This window comes from Phacochoerus africanus, chromosome 10, assembly GCF_016906955.1.
Source record: "Phacochoerus africanus isolate WHEZ1 chromosome 10, ROS_Pafr_v1, whole genome shotgun sequence".
NCBI classification, from domain to species: domain Eukaryota; kingdom Metazoa; phylum Chordata; class Mammalia; order Artiodactyla; family Suidae; genus Phacochoerus; species Phacochoerus africanus.
In genome coordinates, this window is record NC_062553.1 from 43863475 (window position 1) to 43882531 (window position 19057).

At 46.4% G+C, this 19057-nt stretch overlaps 1 protein-coding gene and 1 pseudogene across 1 annotated transcript; one reads left to right on the top strand and one right to left on the bottom strand.

Moving 5' to 3' along the window:
* Nucleotides 1–11091: 11091 nt before the first annotated feature.
* Nucleotides 11092–12537, bottom strand: LOC125137401 (tripartite motif-containing protein 75-like). Its single transcript, XM_047798102.1, has one exon. The coding sequence runs from the start codon at nt 12535–12537 to the stop codon at nt 11092–11094; it is 1446 nt and encodes a 481-aa protein (XP_047654058.1).
* Nucleotides 12538–15213: 2676 nt separating this feature from the next.
* LOC125137402 (Y-box-binding protein 1-like) lies at nt 15214–18041 on the top strand (annotated as a pseudogene).
* The last annotated feature ends 1016 nt before the right edge of the window (nt 18042–19057 follow it).

Sequence of the window (19057 nt, forward strand, 5' to 3'; positions counted from 1 at the left end):
TGAAAATTTGAGAAGTCAAGAAGAGATTTCCACCCAGAGCCTGCCAGTTGGGTTTACTGATGAAAGAACTTTTTCCTTATAGAAGGTTAACAATAAGTGGGCATATGTGAAACAAGCGTCCACTGAAATAAAAACACACAACATGAGAGCTTTGTTTATTTTTTAAATTTATTTTTATTTTATTCTCTTTTTAGGGCTGCACCTGCAACCGGCAACACAGCTCATAAGTGAGGCAGAATAATCACTCAGGTAGTCAGTGTAGGAGCATGGGCTTCAGTGCATTCTTTGATATGGCTATTGATTAACATTTGTGGCTTAAGGGCTCCAGAGAGTAACATCCCCACAGGCCTTGTTTACTATAGGGAGTGTCCCTACACCCAGATGGACATTAATCCCTAACCAGCTGTGATTCAATCTCTGAGAGGAGAAGGGAAATGAAACTATGAGACTTAAGGGGCATTTCCACCCTAAGACCCCTATTGGACAAGGACGGAACTGGGCAAGGCCAATAGGAAAAAAACCCACATCTTTCTGGACCCCACGTTGGTAACCCCCATCTTTAAGGTATAAAAACCCCTATAGGACAATAGAAGCTGGGACTCTTCTTCCCCCTCCCAGCTGTCCTGGGAGCTGTTTGCTTTCCTGCAATAAAGGCTTTGCTTGCTTGCTCCCTGTGTGTTTGTGAAGTTCATTCTTCAGCTCCATGAACAAGAACCCAGATTCCAGTAATAACTTTCTGTCATCAACAGCAATGCTGGATCTTTAACCCACTTAGCAAGGCCAGGGATGAAACCTGTGTCCTTATGTGTACTAGTTGGGTTCATTACTGTAAGGTGAGTGTGGAGAAAAAGAGAATGATTCTAGTGGTCAGGCAAAAAAACAAAATTTATTAAAGGGAAATGAGAGGGTGATTGACCCTTGAGAAGAGCCAGCCCCCTGCCCTTCTGGCAGGTCCTTTTTATACCCCTTGGATGGAAAATTGGATCCCCTGAAGGGGAGGTTATCTTTTTTTTTTTTTTTTGCTTTTTTAGGGCCACACCGGTGGCACATGGAGGTTCCCAGGCTAGGGGTCTAATTGGAGCTGTAGCTGCCAGCCACAGCCACAGAAACGCCAGATCCGAGCTTCGTCTATGACCTACACCACAGCTCACAGCAACACTGGATACTTAACCCACTGAGCGAGGCCAGGGATCCAACCTGCAACCTCATGGTTCCTCGGATTCATTCCCTCTGAACCACAGTGGGAACTCCTGGTTGGTTTATCTTTAGCCTGTGGCTGGACTCTGGTGGTTGTAGTCTTAAGAAAGCTGGAGATATGTGGTGTCCCATGGTAGGGTGGTCACATAGTCTTGGGAAAGTAGGCACAAGTGGTGAAAAAAGGATGTTGCTTGAGCAAGGTGGTCAGTCTCGTGGGTCACTGTGACCTCATATTTTGTTTGCAAGGTCAGCACAATGAGCCATTTTAACAATGAGCCCCAATGTGCCCCTAACAGCTACAATGGGAACTCCCAACATGAGAGTTTTGGCCTTCAGTTTTATTCTCGGCCTATAGCATTTTATTGAGGTCTATAGCTCAGGAGACAGCCACTCAGCAGCTCCAAGGAGCTGCCAGAAAGGTAGGGGAGGAGCTGGGGTATATATGAAGTTTTTGGCTAGGGAATATGTGCAGTCAAGCATTCATCCTGGTAAAATATTAGTTATGTGAAAACTGGGTTCACCTCTTGGTGGGTGTTGAGCCAAAAGATACTACCAAGTCAAAGATATGGAGAAGGCAGGATTTACTACTTGAAACAGGTAATGTTGCTGAAACTCAGCTTCTGTCCTCCTGTGTCGAATAGACAAGAGTTTTGGGCAAAGAAGCTCACAGCAGGCTAATGATTTAGAGGTTTCCACCCACCCCCCTTTGGGAGAGATTAGGAGATGATTTTATAGTTTGGGGAGTGGAAAATAGGGCAAGGATCAATATAGATGCAAGTTTTCATTCTTCTTCAAGGTTGATATTTAGAGGCCCTGGGATTTGTTCTGGTGGTCCTCAAATGAAGAAGACTTCATCAAGGAGTTAGCATCTTCCATGTCTTGGTAGTTTTAGGTCTGCAGAAGTGCTCAAAGATACTGTTTGGTGTATCCCTTGAGGAGGAACCAGGACCCTGCCCCCAGTCTGCACTACTATCTCTGGACTGCTCCTCCCTGTCTCTTCATCCCCTCCCTTCTCTGATCAGCAACTGCCCTTTGGAACTCAGGGAAAGTCATGGATACTGAAGGAGGCCTATTTCCTACAAACAAGTAATGGGAGACACAGAAAAGCTTCCATGCCCAGGATACCCATAGAGTCCTTCTTGGTTTCCTTAAGGAGACAAGTGGCAATCCTTCCTAAAGCAGTGCCCCCACCCCCCAACAGCAAAATTGGGGATGTTTTAGGCTAAGGACACATTCATATTTATGAAGGGGCTTGAGGGGAGAGAACTCAGCTTAGAATTGAGGCCAAGGTCAACAGAGGCCAAGGTCAACAGAGTCCAAGCTTTAGTTGATGGAAGTCAAGAGAGTCAACAGCCTGTCTCTGGAATATCAGTTATTTTAAGCTGGTTATTTTCTAAGCAAATGCAGACATGTCGAAAAACTCTGAACACTGTTGCATGGAAGAGAGAAGAAAAGCCAGTCAGCTGGAAGAGTGAGGTCCCAAGTAGGTTTTACTGACCAGAGAGATAGCTGGGAGCTCTGAGAAAGGAAAACTCAGGGTCCCCGCCCTTTAGGGATAGTTAAGTTTTATAGGGCAGGGGTCGTGTGTGTGTTGAGTCATGTAGTCATGGGATGGTGGTTGGTGTCTGGCCCAGGTGAGACTTTTAATCTTTAGTTGGCCAAATTTAAACAGACACAGAAATGTCTGACAATGTTCTGAGGTGGTGACTGGTCTGGGCTGGAGCTGATCTATAGCTTGTGGTGACACTTTTATGGCTGCTTTGCTGTAAACGTTCCATCTATGCTTCAGACCTATATCTCACAATGATACTTTTATGGCTGCTTTTTTGTTGAAAACTTCCACCTAAGAAACACCAAATAGGAGTTCCCCTTTTATAAGAAGCAGTCATATTTATAAGCAAAAATCTCCGTGTGTGAGGGTGTTTCCCTTGCTGGGCCAGAAGCAGGAAGGTGACCCAATCTCTAAAAACTCTTATCAGTGAAAGAGACAAGAACTTAAATCTGCTTAAATAACCTGGCACTTGTTCACTGTGCTTTTCCTGCTCACCATTCCATACCTGACCTTTCACCCTGAGCCTCCTCTTTTGTCTTCAGCTGAAGATGTATTTGAGGTGAGCTGTGGGCATTTTGGTGGGTTATTCAGTTTTCCTGGGTCTCTCCCCCATATGCATGCTATGAGACTTTGATTTTCTTCTGTTAATCTGTCTCAAGTCAATTTAATTTTTTGACCAGCTGGAAGAGCCTAGAAGGGTAGAGGAAAACTTCTTTTTCCCCAATACTAAGAACGTTTTGTGTTCATATGAATTCAGTATAATGCATAAAGGAATCCTGTAGGAAATCATACCAGAGATGTGTGGTATTCTTCAGCTAGCTGGCTAAAATATAAATCATTAAAAGGAAATATACTATTATTGGTGAGGAGTTCTCTCATAGCACAGCAGGTTAAGGATCTGGCATTGTTACTGCAGTGGTTTGGGTTCCTGATGTGGCATGGCTTTGATCCCTGGCCTGGGAATTTCCACATGCCAAGGGCTTAGAAAAAAAAAAATAATAATTTTTTTCTTTTTTTTAATTACTCGTGGGATTTATTACATTTATAGTTGTAAAATGGTCATCACAATCCAATTTTATAGGATTTCCATCCCACAACTCTGGCGCATCCCTCTTCCCCCCAAACTGTCTCCTTTGGAAACTGTAAGTTTTTCAGTCTGTGAGTCAGTATCTGTTCTGCAAAGAAGTTCATTGTGTCCTTTTTTTTCAGACTGCACATGTCAGTGAAAGCATTTGATGTTGGTGTCTCATTGTCTGACTGACTTCACTTAGCATGATAGTTTCTAGGTCAATCCATGTTGCTAAAAATGCCAGTATTTTGTTCCTTTTAATGGCTGAGTAATATTCCATTGTCTATATCTACCACATCTTTTTGATCCCCTCCTCTGTCGATGGACATTTAGGTTGTTTCCATGTCTTGGCTATTGGAAATAGTGCCGCAATGAACATTGGAGTACACGTGTCTTTGCGAGTCATGGTTTTCTCTGGATAGATGCCTGATGTCATGAGACCTGTTTCTACAACATTTTCTTAGCCTCTTTGCTTCTATTTTCTGTGCTGAAAACTCCATCTTATCCTGCTTTACTTTACCCCATCTTCCTGCTTGGAAAACAGTCTCAGTGCTGGTAAATGCCTTAAGTTTAAGAACAAAGACCTAAAGGCATAAGTTATTCATGTGGTCAGATGAATGAGAACATAATGCATTGGTCTAGGCACGCTGGACCTGTGCAGATAGACACGCAGAAGCACAATGGTGATTCTCTAGAATGCTATGCATAGATAGCTGACTTTGCCAAGCTTCCTTCATGCTAATGATTGTTAAATGCCTAAAGATCCAAATAAAAGCTTAATCAGCAACTGGCTATGTGACTTTTAAAATAATTAAAAAAAAAAAAAGCAACCCTATATCCTGCACCTACAACCCCCTCCTCACTTGACGCAATCCTAGAGAGCACAATAAAAGCAGTGTGGTTTCTTGAGGTGGTGCTCTTGGTCCCTGAGACCTTAAGTCCCCCAATTCCCACCTTTAATTAAGATAAATGTCTCTGTGTCTTGTTTTATGTTAACTTTTTCCTTAAGTTTCACAGCACCCATTCTTCAGCCCCAACCTGCTGAGCTGGTCTCGGCAGCCCAGGAGTGGGAATAATAATAATTTTTGGAATTCCCGTCATGGCACAGCAGAAATGAATCTGACTAGGAACCACGAGGTTGCAGGTTCGATTCCTGGTCTCGCTCAGTGGGCTGATGATCTGGCATTGCTGTGAGCTGTGTTTTAGGTTGCAGATGTGGCTCGGGTCTGGTGTCGCTGTGGCTATGGCGTAGGCTGGCAGCTCTAGCTCTGACTAGACCCCTAGCCTGGGAACCTCCATATGCTGAGGGTGTGGGCCTAAAAAAGCAATAATAATAATAATAATTTTAAAAGATCTGATCTCTTTAAAAGATACAGTAATGTCTACTTCCTCCCCCCCCCAAAAAAAAATTATTATTAGTGAATACAGCAGATTAGGGGCAAAGAAACCACCGTTTCTGAAAAATAATGTATTAATATCATTCATATAGTTGTGTAAAAGAAAAGACCAATACTGCTTTTAAGTGAATAGCAGAAATTCCAAAGCAAAGCCCAACATGTATATGTATTTGTATATATATATATATGAGTGTGTGTGTATAATATATATTTTTTTCTTCTTAGGCTGCACCTGCAACATATGTAAATTTTCAGGCTGGGGTGCAATCTGAGCTATAGCTTCAGGCCTATGCTTCAGGACCTCCCTCCAACTCTTTAGCCATGGCAATGCTGAATCTGAGTGAGATCTGTGACCTAAGCTGGCACCACTGGATCCTCAACCCACTGAGCAAAGCCAGGGTTCACATGCAAATCGTCACTGACACTCTGTTGTGTTCTCAACCTGCTGAGCCACAACTGGAACTCTAGGCCCAACGTAATGTAAATGAATTCCTATACAGCATGTACATAAAAACGAACTTAGTAAATTAAGCAGAATTATACACACAAAACGGTACTACATTTTTAGAATAAGAATCCTTTTTTTTCTTTTTCTTTTCTTTTCTTTCTTTCTTTTTTTTTTTTTTTTTTGCATTTTAGGGCTGCACATGCAGCATAGGGAAGTTGCCTGGCCATGGGTCAAATTGGAGCTATATTTGCCAACATATTCGACAGCCACAGCAACTCCAGATCCAAGCCGTATCTGCGAACTACACTGCAGTTTACAGCCACACTGGATCTTTAACCCACTGAGGGAGACCAGTGATCAAATCCACATCCTCATGGATAGATAATAGTCTGGTTATTAACCAGCTGAGCCACAGTGGGAACTCCTAAATAATCCATTCTTAAGGACACTTGAGGTGCAATTACATGGGTGTTCAGTGGAGGAAGAGGATGGGAGCGGGAATCAAGAATAAGGGGGCATTTTTTTTTTGTCTTTTTAGGGATGCACCCCCCCCCCCACTCCCCATCCCCCGCATATGGAAGTTCACAGACTAGGGGATGAATCAGAGCTGTAGCTGTTGGCCTACACTACAGCCATAGCAATGCAGGAATCAAGCCACGTCTGCAACCTACACCATGGCTCATGGCAACACTGGATCCTTAACCCACTGATCGAGACCAGGGATCAAACCTGAGTCCTCATGGATACTAGTCGTGTTTGTTAACCACCGAGCCATGATAGGAATTCCTAAAGGGGTATTTTTTTGGATGCCAGTCAGGTTCATTAACTGCTGAGCCATGGCAGGAACTCCCTTAGAGGGTATTTTTTACAAGACTGACACCTTACCACTGGGCAACCCAGCCTGCTTGGGGGCATTTGCTAAACAAGGGCAAAGTGCTGCATGAAATGATGATGTGCCCTCACTGAGGAGCAAGATGAAGGCACTTCTCAGGGAGACTTGTAATAGCCCACATGAACCCAAAATTATATTCCTGAATGAGGGTTATTTATATTTAAAACACACTAAAAAAAATCAAATCCAGGAGCTACCTCATGGCTCAGAAGATTAAGGATCTGGCATTGTCACTGCTGTGGCTCTGGTTGCTTCTGTGACAAGGGTTCATTCCCCGGCCCAGGAACTTCCACATGCCCTAGGTGGGCTCAAAAAAGAAAAAAAAAGAAAAAAAAAGAAGTCTATTTTGTCCTACTCTGCCGCATTTTTTTTCAGTATGTAAAGAAAATCTGTACCTATTAACATTTCCACTTATAGCAAATGATTTCCCTCATAGTCTTTGCCAACTGGTTACTAAGTGTCATTTTAACTTTCATTCATCTATTGGGGAAAATATATCTCAATTTAACATTCTTTTCTGTGATTACTCATATGTTTAAGAATTTGTCCAAATGTTGGAATTCCCATCGTAACTCAGTGGTAACAATCCCAACTAGTGCCCATATTAGACACTGGTTCAATCCCTGACCTCCGCTCCTTGCTCAGTGGGTTGAAGATCCAGCCTTTCCACAAACTGTGGTGTAGGTTGCAAACAAGACTCAGATCCTGCATTGCTGTGGCTGTGGTATAGGCCGGCAGCTAGAGTTCTGATTTGACCCCTAGCCTGAGAACTTCCATATGCCATGTGTGTGGCCCTAAAAAGAGAGAGAGAGAGAAAAAAAAAAAAAAAAAAAGGAATTTGTCCAATTGTGAATTTGTGTTTCTTTTAGGAGTTTTCTAAAGGGTGGGTGCTGTTTTTTGTTGTTAACGTTTCTGCCCAAGTACTAGCATGCCTCCTTAGCACTATTTAAGACACATCTGTGTCCAGGGCTATGATTTTCTCCATCCTGGCCTCTTTCTGGGCCATCAGTCTTCTGCATGCAATTGCCTAGTAGAGGTGCCCACCTGGACTCCAACTGCATCTCCAGACTCAGTGGTCCCAAACCAAAATCTTGACTTCTCTCCAACCCTGACTGCCAGGAAACTGCCCCTCCCCAAATCTCTCCATCGCAATGCAGGGAACCTCCCTGCTCCTAGTAGCTAAGGCAAAACCTGGGGGCAGCCATGATTTCTCTCTACTCCCCTTCCAACCTGTCAGCATAAGTAAACAGCAAAAGAAGATTGGTCACCTATGCATGATATTGACAATGAGTGATTTATTATCCTATTCCCTTAAACATTTATTAAAGCAAAATTCAGATTTTATAACAAGACAATTTTTTTTTTTTCTGTAATGGCTGCACCTGGGGCACATGCACATTCCCAGGACCAGGGCTCAGATCCAAACCCTAGGCTGTGACAATGCCAGATACCTAACCTACTGTGTCAGGCTGGGATTGAAACTGTGTCCCAGCACTCCCAAGACGCTGGCCATCTTGTTGAGCCACAACGGGGAACTCCTGATATCTTTTTTTGGTCTTTTTTTTTTTTTAGGGCTGTACCTGTAGCATGTGAAAGTTCCCCGGGTAGTGGTTTAATCCTAGCTAGAGCTACCTACTGGTCTACACTACACCCACAGGGTGGGATCTGAGGCATACCTGAGATCTACACCACAGGTCATGGCAATGCTGGATCCTTAACCCACTGAGTAAGGCCAGGGATCAAAGCTCATGGCTACTAGTCATAGTTGTTACTGCTGAGCTACAATGGGTACTCCTGGGCTCTGGCTTTTTAGAATATACTTTTGCTTTATTGGTTGTGAAGATATGCATAGGTGGGAAAACTATCAAGAAAAGCAAAGGAATTGTTAGTATCAATCAAGATACTAGATGCCACAGGCTGAAAAAAAAACCACTGGTGATGAAACTGACAACACTTTTGACTTGAACCTAGCCAGAACCAGATGGGGACTTGAAACCACAGTTTTTAAATTAGACTCACTCACCTGGTGTCTGGACTTACTGAAGTTCAGGTTCATTGTGCCTCAGCACAGAAGCAATTCAGTGAGAGACAAAGTATAGGCAAGAAATAGCTTTATTATAATAGGATGTCTCTAAAAGAAGCAAGCAGGCAGGCAAGGAGGCTCTGCCCCAAGGGCTAGGTGGGCTACAGTTTTATAATCCAAGGAAAGTGGGGAATGGCAAAAGACCACCTTCTTCCTCTTCAAGTAGAAACCAGTAAGAGAGTATGTGACCCTGAGGTCAAACTGGGACTGTGATGGGGCTTAATCAAATTAGCAGAAGGGGGGTAACAGAGGCCAAAATATGTTGAATCATCTCAGGTTTCCATATGAGGGTCTCCTGCTTTTTTTTTTTTTTTTTCTTTTTGGTCTCTTTTTAGGGCTGTACCTGTGGCACATGGAGGTTCCCAGGATAGGGGTCCCATCGGAGCTACAGCTGCTGGCCTAGGCCACAGACACAGTTAATGCCAGATCGGAGCCATGTTTTCAACCTACACCAAAGCCCGTGGCAACGCCAGATCCTAAACCCACTGAGCAAGGCCAGGGATCGAACCCGAAACCTCATGGTTCCTAGTCAGACTCATTTCTGCTATGCCACTACGGGAACTCCAAAGGTCTCCTAATTTGGAATGTCATCTTTGCCTTAAATTCCTGTCTTTGGTCTTAAGGATTGTTTCCTTGCTGAACTTAAATGCAGGCCTCATTTTATTTTTCACTTAATGAACAGAGGCAAATCTCCATTTTTTTTTTTTTTTTTTGTGGTTTGATAGTTAAGCAAGCCTGCTTCGTTCTCTTGGTTTTCTCAAGCCATTATTAACAGTCGTGTCCCCCAATTTCCTCTCTACCTATGGTCCCCTGCTGGGATTTCTACAACTATCTGTATAACTGTCCTACTCCATCTCTTTCAGTGACAGTGTGGGAGAGTCTCTGGGACCTTGGAGTTAGGCTGTCATGTTTGAGTGCATCACCTAGGTGTTCTATACATGGATACTCATTTTACTGTTCTCCTTTAAATTGTATTTATATGTTTTAATCCAATCTTTTATGCATGAGTTTCATAATAGAACTGAAAAAGATCAGCGACACTGAAAGATGAAATAAACAAATGTGAAAATAAGAAATGGAATAGGAGTTCCCGTGTAGCTCAGTGGAAATGAATCTGATTTGCATCCATGAGGACGGAGGTTTGATCCCTGGCCACAGTGTGTTAAGGATCCGGTGTTGCTGTGAGCTGCGGTGGTGTAGGTCGCAGATTCGGCTCAGATACCGCATTGCTGTGGCTGTGGGGTAGGCCGGCAGATACAACTCCGATTTGACCCCCTAGCCTGGGAAAGTACATATGCCACTTGTGCAGCCTTAAAATGACAAAAAAATAAAAATAAAAAAAAATGGAATGGAAATGTTGGACCGAGGAAAAGTAACCAATTTAATCTGTGGAGACATGGACACAACGGTCCAAGCATAGGTAGGAGTGGGGACAACCTGCTGTTTTACACTGTCGAAAATTAAAACACAAACACAAGGGCCGCAAAATTAAAGTACCAAGGAAAAATATTCTTTTCTAACAGATGCAAAATAAGACTGATCTTTTTCTGTGTCAAATATCTGCCAGGCAGATGCTCCTAAATTCTGGACATGATAGACCTCAAATTTCAGGTCAGAGTTTAATTTAGATGCACCATTGGTGATGAGCAAAACCCAACTCCTACATAAAGGGCAGTAAATCTGCCTGACCTTTGCCCTGGAGGGATACAGGGCGGTATCCAAACCTGCCATGAACTGGATGGAGACACTACCTCCATCTTGTGAGGCAGTTTCACGTAAAAAGGGCCTGGGAGGAGTTCCCATTGTGGCTCAGTGGTAAAAAATCAGACTAGTATCCATAAGGATTCTGGTTCAATCCCCGACCTTCTTCAGGCAGATAAGGATCCAGCGTAGCCTCGAGCTGTGGTGTAGGTCGGAAGACACAGCTCAGATCCCATGAGGGTGTCATGCAGGCCCCCAGTCACAGCTTAGATTCCACCCCTAGCCTGGAAACTTCCCTATGTGGTGGGTGTGGCCCTAAAAAGACCAAAAATAAAAAAAAATATCCTGGGAAACAGTCTGGAGCAGTCAGTTCCTTGCTCTGGGCACATCTGGAAAAGCAGGAGGCCCACAAAGAATGGTCCCCTCCCTCAGAGATGTCTTCCCTCCCACTTAGAACATAGAAAGTGCAGGTAAACGTATAGGTATAGGAAAATGCAGGTGTACACACCTTTATTGAAGGGGTGAAATGACAGTTTTACAGGTGCAATGTGAGAATTCCAGAAACACTTCACAGTTTATCCACTTTCCTCTGAGTTCCCACAACATCTCTATTGCTACTGAAACACCATCACCAACACCATCAACAAAAGAGGAAAAAATTAATGGCTTTAAGTCAAATGAGAATTAAAAAAAAAATTGTCGGTGCCAGATGTACTGACATCAGTACATATTCTTCCTACTGTCCATAAACTTCAGGAAGGAAGCAAGGAAGGCAAAGTCTCTGATGTCTCTCCGTAACCTCTTACTGCGCAGATGGTAAGAGGCTGAGAAGAGCACCCGATAGAGAAGTAGGGCTTCAGCACCTCGGAAAAGGTATCGCTGAAAGAGTAGATGTGGGACCTGTCCTTGAAACTGTAGAAGGAAATCACTCCCAGTTCATAATCCAGATAGACGCCAATCCCGCCGGGATCCTCCTGCAGCTCCAGAGGGACAGTGCCCGCGGGGCCGCGGGCCTCGTAGGCCCCTTCGCGCCGGCCCACCGTCCAGGAGCCTCTCTGGTCCTCCAAGAGCCAGGCTCTGGGCCTGGGGGCAGAGTCCGTGCAGAGGCCCACGGCCCACGTGGCCCCGCCCACCCGCACCTCCCAGTACCGCCGGCCCCGCCCAAAGCCCCCCAGGCCCAGCACTGCAGGCTCCGCCCCGGAGCTCCCAGCTCGGGGAACCCCCTGCCTCTTCCTCGCCAAGGTCGCGGACTTTCCATCCTCTGACACCAGCAGGTCGGGATGCGCGCTTTCGGGGTCCAGGATCACGTCCTCGGGGAACTTCTGGATGATCTTCTGCAGAGCTGAGTGCTGCGCGGGGAGGCTGCAGCCTTCCCGCCGCAGCTGGAAGGAGTAGACCTCAGGGCACTTGAGGCTCTCGCACCTGCCCAGGACGGGCCCGATGCCTCTCAGCAGCTGGGCCCCTGGCAGCACGCTCCGCTCTGTCACCTCCTGCAGGAGGCCGCGGAGCTCCCAGATGTGGTCTGAGAAGGCCGCGATGTTGGCGCCCAGCTGCTCGTGGATGGTGTGCTCCTCCTGGACCAGCCTGGCCAGGGCGGCCTCCTGCTCGCGGTCCACAGCCCGGTTGAGCTGCGCGAAATCCGAGGCCAGCTCCAGCCGCTGACGCTGCACGTGCTCCCGCAGCTCCAGCACCTTTCTGTCCTGGGCTACCAGCAGACTCTGGGCTTCCGCCACCTGCCTCTTCAAAGGCCCCACGTAACCGCCCAGCCTCTGGCGGTGGTCAGCGGCGGCCTCGGCCAGGGGCCTCAGCACGTGGCTGCGGTGCTTAGGGGTCTGCGCGCACAGGGCACACAGCACCTCCAGGTCATCCTCACAGAAGAGGCTCAGGACCTGGTCGTGCCGCTCGCACAGGGGACACTGCTGGCTCCTCCTGCTGCTGCTGCTCCTGCTGCTGTGGAGCAGCCTAGCCACCTCGATCATCCTGCCCAGCTGGGTGTTGCTCCTCACGTGCGGCTCCTGGCACGAGTGGCGGCACACGGGACAAGGGAACGTGTCCTCCAGCTCAGCCCAGGACCGCTGGATGCAGCGGCGGCAGAAGTTGTGCCCGCATTCGATGGTGACAGGGTCGTGCAGGCCGTCCAGGCAGACGGGACACTTGGCTTCTGCCTGGAGGCCAGCCAGGGCTGCGGCCACTGCCATTGGGGCTGCACTGAGCTGGGTTTCTCACGAGGCTGGGCTGCAGGGTCTCTGTCCTGGGCTGAGGGTGCGCACCTTTGGGGTCCTTCCTGTTGGGAAGCTGAGGGGCTCCTGTTGCAGGCAGGGGTCCAGAGGGGCTTCCTTCACGCCTTCAGGCGATCGCAGAGCAGCTGGGTGACTCAGTACCCTCAGTAGCTCCAAGGCTGAAGCCAAGGTCAGCAACTCTCTTGGTCAGTAAGCAGACACAACTCCAAAGTGGTTTTTCCTTCCTGGGATGGGAAAAAATAATCCTTCTTGTGAAAAGGCTGCTCTGTGTCTTGTGGGCCTATTCACTGCCACTTCCAGGCATCCCTTGATCCTCACCCGCCCTCCCCTCCAACCACGTGGACCACAGGCTGATGGACCAGGTCTGGGACCGTGTGAATCTGTGGGCTTGGGGACAAGAGCCTGGGTGGGAGGACCCCTCAGTCACCTGCTGTCTGGGGACGGGGGGTGGGGGGGGGTGGGGGGGGGAGTACATTGACATCCCTGATTCTAAGAGAATCTGATTAAAGGATAAAAACCACAACTTCAGTGATTTCAATCTTGTTGAAAATCTCACGAAGCTAGTACTTTTGAATCTGGTACTTTTTATTTATTTATTTTATTTTATTATTATTATTATTATTTTTCGTCTTTTCTGGGGCCACTCCCGTGGCACAAGGAGGTTCCCAGGCTAGGGGTTTAATTGGAGCTGTAGCCACCGGCCTAAGCCTGAGCCACAGCAACGCACAACTCGGGATCTGAGCCGCATCTGCAACCTACACCACAGCTCACAGAAACGCCGGATTCTTAACCCACTGAGCTAGGCCAGGGATCAAACTGCAACCTCATGGTTCCTAGTCAGATTCGTTAACCACTGAGCCACGATGGGAACTCCGAACCTGGTACTTTTTTTTTTTTTTTTTTTGGACTTTTTGCCATTTCTTGGGCCGCTCCCACGGCATATAGAGGTTCCCAGGCTAGGGGTCAAATCTGAGCTGTAGCCGCTGGCCTACACCAGAGCCACAGCAACGCGGGATCCAAGCTGCTGTCTGCGATCTACACCACAGCTCATGGCAACGCCGGATCATTAACCCACTGAGCAAGGCCAGGGATCGAACCCTCAACCTCAAGATTCCTAGTCGGATTCGTTAACCACTGTGCCACGACGGGAACTCCGAACCTGGTACTTTTTAAACCAGATATTTCTGACATTGCTGAATTCATAGTACATCAAGATTTACTTGTCACTTAAGCTTCTCAACTACCGGGTCTATCAGCCTGTGTGCCTGCATATGTGGATGGGTTCTATCTGGACTAGAGGAAAAGGACTCCGGGCACCCCCTGCCGAAAACCACTTTTCACATCAAGCACAGAATGAGACTGAGACCAGAATTGCCATGTGAGTTGAAACTGAGAAATACAGACATACACACACATACGTCTCCCTGATGATGAGGATTTGTGTGGTCAAGATTCTAGAGAAGACGTGGAAGTTCCCATTAGTAAAGAGGCTTAGAGGGCAATACTCAGGGCTGAGAACTCAGAGTAGACACCACAGAGTGTATCTTGTAAACACTCAAACTTTCCCACTGGAATCAGAGAAGTGATCCCAAAGATAGAAGTGAGCATCCCCCCTGCCTGGGGGGGTGGTGGGGGGGCAGAGTCAAGAGATTTAATCACCCCATTCCTGATATGTTCAAGACATTCTCTGAACCCAAAGTATTAGGACATAATAACACTTTGGAGGGAACATAGGCAAGGTTCTGGGGATGCTGGGAAAAACTTATTTCTTAATCTGGGAGTCAGTTGTAGGGTTACAGGCTCATGAAGTTTTCTGTGTGCCTGTCCAATAAAAGCAAAACACCACTGAGTATAAAAATAAATTACAGAAAAATTGAATTATAAATTCAATCTCTTTGGCTGAGGAAGCAAATTCTGGTGTCTAGGGACAAGGCCCCTCATGGACTGAGCACCCTAATAAAGAACATGTTTTTATGTGAGCCAACCCCCAGTCTGAATTCCGTCTGAGCTGAACCCCTAGGCTGGGCCCATAGCAGGGACTCAGGAAGCCCAGCCTCTTGCCCCCTCCAGGATCCCTGCTTACCTGATTCTGAGGCTCTGACTGAGTTCAATGGTCCAAATTCTCACACTGCTCTCCCACCAGACTGTGTGGTCTTGGGTGGGACCTGGGCACTTATATACCCCAGGAGGGCGGGGCTCTTGGGGTCCCACCCTAAAGCCTGAGGCTCCTCCCCCCAGGGGGAGGGCTGGCACATAGGGTCTAGAGGGTTTTGGGGGAGGGGAGAGACAGGCAAGACCCCGCCTAGATTAGATCAGGCAGGGTGGGCCCCTCCCCCCAGGTGGTAACAGGATCCCTGCTGCACCTTGGTGATCAGCCCCTGATCCTCTCAATGCCACTTAACCTCATCTTCTCTGATGAGGCCCTGAGACCTGAAAGGCTCCTTGAGGCTGTCCATTTCCTCCCTGGGGAGGGGAGGTGTGGCTCTGGTGTGATTTCCTGAGCACAAGTTGGGGAAGGTGGTGGGAGGTTGAGGAATAGAGGAATATGAAGGAAAAGGAAAGTGACTGATGGGGGAATAGTGATGTTCTGGGGACTATCGGGCTGAGATAATTGATTGAGAGAGAATATTTACTATGACGGTTTCCTGTGCATTACCGGACACCCATCAGACTTGGCTGCCTTACGTTCCTGAGGAGAGGGCAGGTTAGCCTCCACTCCCCCCACCCCCTTTTTTTTGGCCTCCCTGCAGTATATGGACATATGGAGTTCCAGGCCAGGGATCAGATCCAAGCCCCAGCTGTGACTTAAATTGCAGATGCAGCAACTCAGCCTCCTTGATCTACTGTGCAGGGCTGGGAGCAAACCTGTCCAAGTGCTCCAGAGATTCTGTTGGTCTTCTTGTGCCACAGAAGGAGCTCCTGATTCAATACTTATATATTATAGAAGAATTTAGTTCTACAGATAAATTTGAGGTACCCAGAACCATTCTTATTCCTTAATCAGTTGGGTTTTTTTTTTTTTTTTTGGTCTTTTTAGGGCTCCATCTAGGGTATGTGGAGGTTCCCAGGCTAGGAGTGGAATCAAAGCTGCAGCTGCTGGCCTACACCACAGCAACACAGGATCTGAGCGTTGTCTGTGACCTACACTACAGCTCAGTGCATCACAGGTTCCTTAACCCACTGAGCAGGGCCAGGGATCAAACTGGCACTCTGATGATTACAGTCAGGTTCATAACCCACTGATCCATGAAGGGAACTCCTTTGATTCCCTTGATCACCTTTTATTAATTCATCTTCCTTTTTCCCCTTTTTGATTGCTGTCATTTCACTCTTGTATACCTCATATTCAACCAAAAATATGGGCACATTTTACTAAAACCTAGAAAACAAACAGAAACTCCTTGGTATCATGTAATACTTAATATATAGTCAAAATTCCCAAATAGGCTTATATATATCTTTTTTAAGTTGGTTTATTCACATACAGATATCAAGAATTTTCGTATTTCACATTTAGGAATTTTTTTCATTTTCAAATCTCTCTCTTTTTTAAAATCCCAGCATTGATTGGTTGAAGAGATTAGGTCACTGTCCTGTATAATTTCCCACATGTATGTATTGTTTCCTTTAGGGTGATTAAAGTATGCCTCCTCTACTCCTTATATTTCCATAAAGTAAAAGGCTGCTATAAATGCCTTTTCAATTCAGATTCACTGTTTTGTGGGTAGATAATTCATATGTGATGTAGTGTAGCTCAGAAAACATCAAACAAGTGTCCAAATAACATGCGTTTTGGAGTTCCCGTCATGGCTCAGTGGTTAACGAATCCGACTAGGAACCATGAGGTTGCAGGTTCGATCCCTGGCCTTGCTCAGTGGGTTAATGATCCGGCGTTGCCTTGAGCTGTGGTGTAGGTTGCAGATCCCGCTCGGATCCCGCGTTGCTGTAGCTGTGGCGTAGGCCAGCAGCAACAGCTCCGATTCGACCCCTAGCAGGGGAACCTCCATATGCCGCAGGAGCGGCCCTAGAAAAGACCAAAAAAAAAAAAAAAAAAAGACAAATAACATGCGTTTCTCCCATTCAGTGATTGATCTAGTGGGTTAGGGCAGTGAAGCCTGAGTGCTCTGCGCAAAGTTCCTACCAGAGGGTCTGCCAGCTGAGTAAGGGGATGCTGAAAAAAGTCCTAGGCATTGAAAAAAATAAATGAAATGTTATTATTATCAAGATATATGATTGTCTTTTAGAAAACTCGGGAAGAATCTAAAGAGAACTTACAAAGCATTAAGGGAATTTTAGCAAGATTATTGTAGAAAATATCAATACATATTTTAAGAATATCCACATGTGAGCAACAAACAGAAATCTATGGTGTTTAAAGTGAATCTTGAGTTCGAGCGGAGAGGGGACCCCAGAGAGCCCTGAGCAGCCCCACCGCCGCCGCAGGCCTAGTTACCGTCACACTCCTGGAGGAGCCGCAGCTGCCGCAGCCGGCCCGAGTCATCGTCGCCGCAACCCTGTGCAGCGAGGCTGAGGCCCCAGCCGCCTACCGCCCCCGCCCTCAGCGCTGCTGACAAAAAGCCCAGCAGGACCAGCAGCAGCGCAGGGAGTGGCTGCCCCCGGTGGCCTCACATCAGCGGCGCCTGCCGGCGGGGACAAGAAGGTTTTGGGAACAGTAAAATGGTTCAATGTAAGAAACGGATATGGTTTCATCAACAGGAATGAAACCAAGGAAGATGTATTTGTACACCAGACTGCCATAAAAAAGAATAACGCCAGGAAGTAACTTCGCAGTGTAGGAGATGGCGAGATTGTGGAGTTTGATGTTGTTGAAGGAGAAGAGGGTGCGGAGACAGCAAACTTTACAGGCCCTGGTGGAGTTGGAGTGCAAGGCAGTAAATACGCAGCAGACTATAACCATTATAGATGCTCTCCACTTCGCAGGGGTCCTCCACGCAATTACCAGCAGAATTACCAGAATAGGGAGAATGGGAAAAAAAACGTGGGGTCAGAGAGTGCTCCCGAAGGCCAGGCCCAACAGCGTCGGCCCTACCGCGGGCAAAGGTTCCCCCCTTACTACATGCGGAGATACTATGGGCGTGGACCACAGTATTCCAACCCTCCTGTGCAGGGAGGAGTGGTGGAGGGTGCTGACAACCAGGGTGCAGGAGAACAAGGTAGACCAGTGAGACAGAATATGTATCGGGGCTACAGACCACGCTTCCGCAGGGGCCCTGCTCGCCAAAGACAACCCAGAGAGAACAGCAATGAAGACGATAAGGAAAATCAAGGAGATGAGACGCAGGGGCAGCAACCACCTCAACGTCGGTACCGCCGCAACTTCAGTTACCCGCACAGACGCCCAGAAAACCCTAAACCACAAGATGGCAAATAGACAAAGCAGCAGATCCATCAGCTGAGAGAATTCCTCCGCTGGCCAGGCTGAGCAGGGCAGGGCTGAGTAAATGCTGGCTTATCATCTCTACCATCATCCAGTTTAGTCATCCAACAAGAAGAAATGAATACCAAATTCCAGCAATAAGAAATGAACAAAAGATTGGAGCTGAAGACCTTAAGTGCTTGCTTTTTGCCTGTTGACCAGATAACTAGAACTATCTGCATTATCTATGCAGCACGGGGTTTTTATTATTTTTACCTAAAGATAGATGAGATAGATGTCTCTTTTTGGGAATGACAAACGTGGTTTGTTTTTTTTTTAAAAAGCCTGGGAGTTCCCGTCGTGGCACAGTGGTTAACAAATCCGACTAGGAACCATGAGGTTGAGGGTTCGATCCCTGGACTTGCTCAGTGGGTTAAGTTTCCGGCCTTGCCGTGAGCTGCTGTGTGGGTCGCAGATGCGGCTGGGATCCGCGTTGCTGTGGCTCTGGCGTAGGCCGGCGGCTACAGCTCCGATTGGACCCCTAGCCTGGGAACCTCCATGTGCCGCGGGAGCGGCCCTAGAAAAGGCGAAAAGGCAAAAAGTTAAAATAAAATAAAATAAAATGAAAATAAATAAAAGGCCTGGTTTTTCTCAATACACCTTTAAAGGTTTTTAAGTTGTTTCATATCTGGTCAAGTTGAGATTTTTAAGAACCTTATTTTTAATTTATAATAAAAGTTTACAACTTGATTTTTTCAAAAAAATAAGTCAACAAACTGCAAGCACCTGTCAATAAAGGTCTTAATTGTTAAAAAAAAAAAAAAGTGAATCTTTTACCTTTACATCAACAATTTTCATGAAACTAAACATAAAATGCAAAAATTTGGGAAATCCTGTGAAATCAGATTGTTATGATCATTATACAACTACAGATGTGATAAATTCATTTGAGTAATAAAAAAAATTGATGAACAAGGTTACAAATTAGCAAAAGAGATTAAAGAAGACCTTTAGAAGTATAAGAGTATATCACCCACCTCTGTGGACTGGATGACCCATATATCCAAATGTTTCACAGTTATCTCCAATTGGGATTATAGC